The sequence below is a fragment of the Hevea brasiliensis genome, chromosome 7 (genome assembly GCF_030052815.1).
Source record: "Hevea brasiliensis isolate MT/VB/25A 57/8 chromosome 7, ASM3005281v1, whole genome shotgun sequence".
In the NCBI taxonomy this organism is placed as follows: Eukaryota; Viridiplantae; Streptophyta; class Magnoliopsida; order Malpighiales; family Euphorbiaceae; genus Hevea; species Hevea brasiliensis.
The window spans coordinates 41,356,888-41,365,210 of record NC_079499.1 but is presented as its reverse complement, the minus strand read 5'-3'; the positions used below and the strand labels follow the sequence as shown (position 1 = coordinate 41,365,210).

The 8,323-nt window shown below is 32.4% G+C and overlaps 1 protein-coding gene across 1 annotated transcript; it reads right to left on the bottom strand.

Moving 5' to 3' along the window:
• Positions 1-5,522: 5,522 nt before the first annotated feature.
• On the bottom strand, positions 5,523-6,996 carry LOC110633961 (myb-related protein 308). The gene is made up of 3 exons (XM_021782812.2): positions 6,709-6,996; positions 6,430-6,559; positions 5,523-6,300 (listed from the first exon to the last, which is right to left on the bottom strand). The coding sequence occupies exons 1-3, from the start codon at positions 6,839-6,841 to the stop codon at positions 5,610-5,612; spliced, it is 954 nt and encodes a 317-aa protein (XP_021638504.2). The 5' UTR covers positions 6,842-6,996; the 3' UTR covers positions 5,523-5,609.
• Between the last annotated feature and the right edge of the window lie 1,327 nt (positions 6,997-8,323).

Genomic DNA, 8,323 nt, shown 5'->3' with positions numbered 1-8,323 from the left:
TCAGTTACACTATAATCGGATGAGGGGTATTACATTAATGGTGCGCTCTTAATTTAAAAAAACAAAAAAAAATTGCATACATACTGTAAGAGATTTTATAAATAATGTTCAAAAATAAAGAAAATATAAAATATCAAATCTATGACCATTTCCAAATGCAAACATACTAAATCGATTAAATGATACAATGATAATATGAAATCTTTAAAGTTTCAAGATTTAACATAATTCTCATTATATTTGTGCACATTTTCTTAATTAAATCACATTTTAAGATTTGCTATGTGCCCACAGTAACCTATGACAGAACTGTACGGACTAGATATGGGACTACCAGTACTAAACACTTGGTGTCTTTGACCTGTTTAACATTGGGCACTCAGTGCCTCTATATAACTGTCAACATAGACTCCCGGTACTGAGCACTCGGTGTCTTTGATCAGTTCAACAATGGGCACTCAGTGCCTCTAATAGACATTCATCAATCCAGTAACATAATTAACGTAGTACTGCTACTGATATCCCTTATTGGCATGCCAATTTATCCAAACCTATAATTCACTGTCTAGATTTACCCCAGCTTAATAAGGTAATTATTATTTTCATTTTCACATGATGTAATCAACAATACTTGTATACATATAAACTTTTTCCATTACCATATTTTCATATCACATGCATTCAAATTTCATACATTTATACAAAATTTATACATATGATGACCATTTTCAAATTCCAACAAAAATCAGACTTTATGTATTACTTTTCTCAAGCATTTTTCCCTAGTAATTGTAGAAATTAAATTCAACTTTCTTCATGAGATTTTTAAATCTAAGTCTTAACTTTAATATAGTTTTTGAATCACTTAATTTGGATTCAAAGATCAAAAGCTATGGTCAATTAATCAATAGCTGTCCTTAAGCAAAATTTCAACTTTACCAGTTATAGGGTAGGTTCTGGATAAATTTTGGAGTCCGGATTTGAACATGTTGAAATCAAATTTTGCCAATTTGTTCTCCATGAAAGTTGTTCCCTCAGATCTTAACTTTTCAACAAAATAAGAATTACCTCATTTGGAGTTTCCTAGGGAAGTTATACCCATTTTACTCTGAATAGTCTAGAATGCACTCCTACCAGGTTCTAGATATGTACCTTATCTTCTAGCCAATTTTAAGGATACTTATACACAATTTTTGGATAGCATTCCTTCATGAAAGTTTTAGTCTTATGTCTTAACTTTCATTTGCCATAAATTTCATGTCATTTGGAATTATAGAATGCAAATTATAGTCCTATGAATCATTATTGTCCCAAATTTCTAGTCAATTTAGGTAATAGGGTAGCAAAGTTAAAATTCCACCAAAAAATTTAGCAACAAGGGTTTCATGGAATCTCTTCCAAAATCGAACTTTATTATGTCCATTTCAAGCTCCAATTTGAATCATTTCAAAATCAGGACTACAACTCAAGTTATGAATGAAATATGCAAACTATTCTAGACTCTAGTTATAGTCAGAGCAATAATAGGAAATGCAAGAATTTCACCACGCAGCCAACAAAATCAATTTTTGGTCATAACTACAAAGTTTTAGGTATTCATTTAGCTTTCCAATGGTTTAAGAATCACACTATTTCAAGTTTTGGAGTACAAGTTATGAATTTTCAAAGTCCAGTGTCCTGCTTCTAGAAACCATCAGGTCAGTTTTTCATATTTGAGCAGCAAAAAGTTTTCCCTCAAACACCATCTTAGTAGGGGAATTGGGTCTAGCACAAAACTAAAAAGTTTTAGAGCATTCATCAAGGTTTTCATAGACATAAAGATCATAGAAATCCAACTTTCCTAGCTTAAGTTATAAAGTTTTGAAATTGACTGATCCTGCAATCCTACTAGCAACTTTTAGATTTCCAACTCACTTAAAAGTCCCTAATGCTTCTAATTTATCAAGTTCAAGAAGTCTCTATCTTAATATGGTAAAAGAGGGAAGATATAACGCTAACCTTAAGGGAAAACGAATTGCTATCCCTTTTCTTTCAAGCCTCTACCAGATCAGAATTCTCAAGTAAATAGATTCCTTTAAGCTTTAATTGCTAACTCTTCTTGCTCCCTTTGCTTAGCTTCTAAAAATTGGTAGGATTTAGGATTTAAATTTGAGATTTTCTCTTCAAATTTTGAGAGAAATGGCTGTTGGAAGAAGGAATAAAAGAAGAAGAATGGGAGGAAGATGGCAGCCGGCTAGTTTGGGAGGAAAGGATAAGATTGCTTATATTTGCTTTTAACTATTGGTCTTCATCTCTTTATCCATTGGTCCATAAGGTGTTTTCTATTATTTCTAAATTTTTCCCTAAACTTTATAATCTATTCATGGTCATCCTCCAACCTTTTATTTACCCCTTAACTTATTGATTAATTCACTTTAGTTCTCTAACTCTTAGTGGCCAACTTCCCAGGAGAGTTACTCATTATCGAGACTTGTGCACATTTAACTAATTTCTAATCCATTTCTTTTATTTTCCTCCAACCTTACTTGATCTTTATTAAATTAAATTATGACTTCTTACTTTAATTTAAGGGTGCTTCCAGATATTGAAGTCATCCGAATAGACGTTAGTTACTGAAATAGTAGAATGTACGAAACTACCAAAAGTGAGAGCGTTACAGAATCACCCTAAACCTCTCAAAATGGTAAAAGGTACCCTTTTCTCTCCTCTTTTAAGTGAGCTGAAGAAGAAGCAAGAAAAACTCCTTCCAATGGAAATCTAGCTAACAAAGGTAAGCCTCCTTCTCCTTCTCCTTCTTCTTAGTTCTTTAAAGGGTTTAGGGTAGTATTTTATAAAGGAAGTGATTTAGTTTTGGGTTTAAGGTTGTTTTAGGGTTTGATGTAAAAATTATTAGATTTGAGTTAAAATGTGTAGATTTAAGTTAATAAAAAACATTTATATAATTACTTATAGTTTAAACGATGTAATGAACCCAGAATGAGAATTTAGGACTTGATGCTGGGATTTGAGGTTGAAACCCTAGCATTTTGTACTATGGAAAAATTTTGGGAAATCCCAAGTTGGGTGGTCAAGCCATCAACGTTCAGCAGTCGATTCGCATAAACAGTTATGCAAATAGTGCATGGCCAGCTTTGGCTATCAAATAAATGGTTGACAATCTCAAATCTAATTAATTATGTTTAAGTTTGAAACTAAAAACCTCTAGATCCTTTCCCTTATAGACCTAAAGATAATGTGTAAAAGACTTGGAGACAAGGGATATAAGGGCTATCTAGAAGTAGGTTATGTAGAAGAGTCCAATAACTCTAGGTGAGTAGAACTTACTAAAAATCTTTTGCGTAAATGTTTCCTTAAAATTATTACCTATGGTGTGTTATGCACATGCATGCATCATGAAAGTACATTCTCATTAGTTATTGCATTCTAGGAGCTATTGTATAAATCACTATCACGAAGATGCTGCATGTGCATTATTATTTGTAATGTGCTAGTAGTTCATGGACAATCAATTGGTTCCCATAGGAAAAGGAAAGTAAAGGAAAGGAATGGCATGCATGCATAATGAGTTCATATGTTATGGAATAACTGGGTTAGGCAATTTTGTGTCTTTAGCCCCATTTGTTTGATATAACATGATAAGAAGAAGTCCTGAGGAGTTTCTATAATGGGTTGTGCACATTGGATACATGATTATGATAATGACATGGTTAAGGGGAACTACTGGTGACATAAAGTACCTCACAATGACTCGTTTGGGAGTAAACAAACCCCATGTGGCTGTTGCATTGCATATGTTTGTATGTAAATGTTTTAATGTATGTTTTCCTTCCCTTGAGTGGGCTTTTACCCACTAAGCCCCAAGCTCACTCATTCTCTTGTCTCTTCCTTTTAGAGACCAGAGTAGAAGATACAATCAACATATTCAAGCTATGAGTTCTAGAGGCTATTGTCTCATTATGCTTTTCAAAATGTATAATTAAGGTTTATGAAACTCTTTTGTGACATGTAATTTTATAAAGGTGTATTGTGCTTGAAATCAAATGTTTGGTGATCTAAATAAATGATTTCATATGCTTAAAGGTGTTTATGACTTTTATGTGCCCTATATATTTTTATGAAATTAATGATGAGACTTGCTATGGGTTCTAGTAGCTCCTTGTCTACTCATTCCCTTAGCACTAGTAACAATTTTCGATTTGAGTGGTTACAATTTCCCTAAAATATATTCAATTATGTTTTGTTTTTGCATGCATTTTTTTTTAATAAATTGTCTTAATTTTAGTTACTTTTAATTAATATGCTTTAATTAATTTAATTGTAATGATTTATTCTTTTGTTTAGATAGAATAATGTCTAAGATGGTTTTTTTGCTTTCTAAATATGAATAAAGGCCTCAGATCAATGAAAGAGACTCTCTTAGCAGTGAAAACCACGTTCAAGTTGTGTTGACCGCAGGGGTACCACGGCTGGGTTGTGCTGGAGCAGAATAAAAAGAATGCCATCATGATAGATACATCCACGGCCTGGCTATGGTGAGGGGAGATCTGCCACAGCCAGGCTGTGGCAAAGAAATGTGAACTTTGTGATTTGCATAAAAAGGACCACAACGGAGTCGTGGTCGCAGACACCATACCATAGCCAAGTCGTGCCAATTTTCCACCTATGGAACCCCGACCAAGCCATGGTATTGAAGACCATGACACACCCTAGTTGTGAGGCGATTGATTATCAGGATTATTTATCTATAATTAATTAGAATTAGTTGATAATTCAGATTTCATTTATAATTTGCTTAAATTTGATCGTTTAAATAACTAAAATTATTAAAATTTAGTATTCAATACCCTTCGTAGTGCTTTTCTATACTACTTAATAAGAATGCAAAGTAACAATCAATTTGTCTCATTCTGAATGCCTTGAATCTAAAATTTTTATATTTTAACTTAATAATTACGAAGGTTACTATAAATTGTAAAAACAATCTCAATTTACTAATAAGAGCAGAGATGTCAAATCATAATTCGGTCCATCAATCTCATCCAAACTCGTGCAATTTAAAGCAATTCATGATTTATTTTAATATGTTAAACTTAAAATGAATCAAACATTAATGATACGAGAAATTAAATACTAACTGAATGACATGTATATTCTAACTTTTAAGTTATATGTTTGTATTAATTCAATTGATTTAAATTTAGAAAATAAATTTTAATAGCTCATAAAAAAATAAATTTTAATAATAATGGTAGTAGTATTTCAAAATTCTTATTTCAACTTTTTTTAATTGAAATCAGATAAATATCGATTGCTTATCATGCATGAGATTCCTTACATTTAGAAATTTTGAATGTAAAGAAGATAAAATGAATAAAAATAATTAATTTTGTAAAATCTATGCCGTTTTCTTTCTAATTATATATATATATATATATATATATATATATATATATATATATATAGTAGAAGCATGATTTTTTTGTTAATATGTAATTGAAATAAATGGAAAACTAGAGCGAAAATTGATGAGCATAGAAAATATATATAGATGCGCAAACTGTTGGAATCTATGAGTTGGGATTGTTTGTTAATTTCCCAGTTCCCATGCTTTAAGAATTCAACGACCTGTAATATCTACTGAAGCTATCAGCTGTTAAAGATGTCTCCATCACTCTGCAACTACATGTGTGATTACTCCGCAACCCTAGACTGCAACAAAAGCATACAGCTTTAGTAGGCGCCTCAGAGAATACATATGCCAAGTTTTGCTGTTGCGGTTGCTGCTGTTGGTCGTGGTGGTGCTGCTGCTGATGGTGGTTTGATTGCTTCTGCTTAATAAAATTTATAGATGAAACTTGAGGCTGGTGATATGAAAGGCCTATAGATAGCTCAAGATTGATTTCTGGGCAAACTTCCTCTGTGGTCACTCCACTGCTGCTGTTGGAATCTTCAGCTGATGAATCTGTGCGAACCTTTATATTGGAATTGCATATCTTCATACTACCGATACACTCTGGCGCTTGCACAAATTGTGCTAATGAATTGTGTGTTTCTATTTTAGAAACATTGATGCTGCCCTTATTATTTTTGTTATTGTTGCTGCTGCTCCAGCAATTGCTGAGTGCCGCCGAGGCTGTGGTGGTGGTGGTGGTGGCGGTGGCAGCTGCGGCGGAGTTGAGAGGACGGTGAGTTTGAGGATCGATTCCACGGCTGTAGAGCTTTCTTTTGATATGGGTATTCCAATAGTTCTTGATCTCATTGTCTGTTCTTCCAGGTAAGCGAGCAGCAATAAGAGACCATCTAAAAGATCAAAAGAGAACATATTTTTAGAACCAAAAAAGCCAAAAAAAAAAAAAAAAAAACACCCAGATGAGATTTTGTTCCTGCGAATCAAAATAAGCTCTTTTTAACAAAAAATTATCTATATACTTGTTTCCAAGTAAGCTGTGAAGTTTGATGATGAGTTCATCTTCTTCTTCTGTGAAGTTTCCCCTCTTGAGATCAGGTCTCAGGTAGTTTATCCACCTAAGCCTACAACTCTTGCCACATCTAAGCAAGCCTAATTAAGTGAATCAAACGAAAACAAGTCAATATACTTAAACCCACAACGAAAAATTCGAAAAAGACAACAAATCTCTCTCTTAAACTTGTTTCAGATAGGAAAGGGCAAAGAGAAGTGAGAATAAGGGGCTACAGTTAAGGATTTACCAGCTGCCTTGGGGAGAGACCTCCAACAACCTTCTCCATGAAGTTTGATGTAGTTGATAAGACGCTCATCTTCCTCTTTGGTCCATGCACCTTTGTTGGTGTGTTCTTTCTCACAACAAGGAGATCGACCCATGGCTAATTTTTATGCCCTAACAAGAGAAGAGAGACTGAGAAAGTGGTAGAAAATATGTGGGTATGAGATTGTGGACAAAGTGGAGGAAATGGAAGACAAAGGAATATAAATGGAAGGTGGAGAGAGAGAGAGAGAGAGAGAGAGAGAGAGAGATAGAGAGGGAGATGCATTTGCAATTGACTCGGGACCCTTCGATTATTAAATTTCAAGTATTACGAAGGCATTTGACCGAGTTGGTGAGAAAGACGAGTGGCTGCAATTAAGTTAGTGCTGGATTTGGTCGGTAGCTATACTTTTCATGTTGTTGGAGTTATTTGCTCTTTCGGTCCTTATATCTTTCTTGCAATTGTGTGCCTCAACTTTCTTTTATTTGTTTTCTTGCTTATACATATTTTTTTTTTCTCTTCCCGAATTTCTTCACTTGTCTCCTTAATTAAACTATTATAATTGAAACCAAATGCCTATCTCGGACCATATGTACACATTTGGAATTAATTCATGTTTCGGTTGCATATACAATTTTGTTTAACCAAGTTTAACCATTTTTATTGTAAATAAGTTTAATTATTTTTTATGAATATTTATGACTATTTTATTGAATGAATGATTTTTTTATTATTTTAATATAAATGTAATATTTCAAATCAAGTCATATTAAAAAATATAATTATATTTCTTTTTTATAATTTACTTTGATTAGAATTTGAATTCCAAACTCTGGATAAATCCAATAGTAGTTTAAACGATATTGAGTTATTAATTGTAACTCATCGTTAAATAAAAAAAATTGAAAAGAAAATGTGTACAATGACATATTTAATAATAGAAAAAGTAAAAAAAAAAATATTAAACTTATATCAAGTGTGTCAGAATTAATGATGGCTTAATATATATATATATATATATATTGAAATTTTAATTATTTATTTAATTTTTTTAGAAATAAATAAAATATTTCATTAATTAGAAATGGAGTATAGAGTACAAAAGAGAATTATAAGTTAATATATTATTTATACAAATGAAATTAATAACCCCTCATATAAAAGAATAATATAAAAAATTTAAAAGATTAATAGTATTGATAAAGTATATAGATTGGTTAATAGGTGGACTGTGTGCTCTATTTTTTTACTCTAAAATCTTTTTTTGAACCCCATAAGATAACCTCCAAATTTATACTCATTTGAATGAAAGATTTGCACCTAAGGGTGGCCACGGTCCGGTTTGGAATCGGAATCGAACTGAAACTAGATCGATCAAACTCGGACCGAAACCGATCAAAATCGAAATCGTTATTAAACTGAATCTAAACCTTTTCTCTATGGTTTGGTTCAGGTTCAATATATTATGAAACCGTTGAACCGTTAGTTCAATTCGATTTAAAACTGTGAATTTAAAATCGAATCGAATCGCCGATACGATTTAAACCTGCACAGTCACATCATATTGCCATGCAGCCTACAGGCTAGACTGCACCTA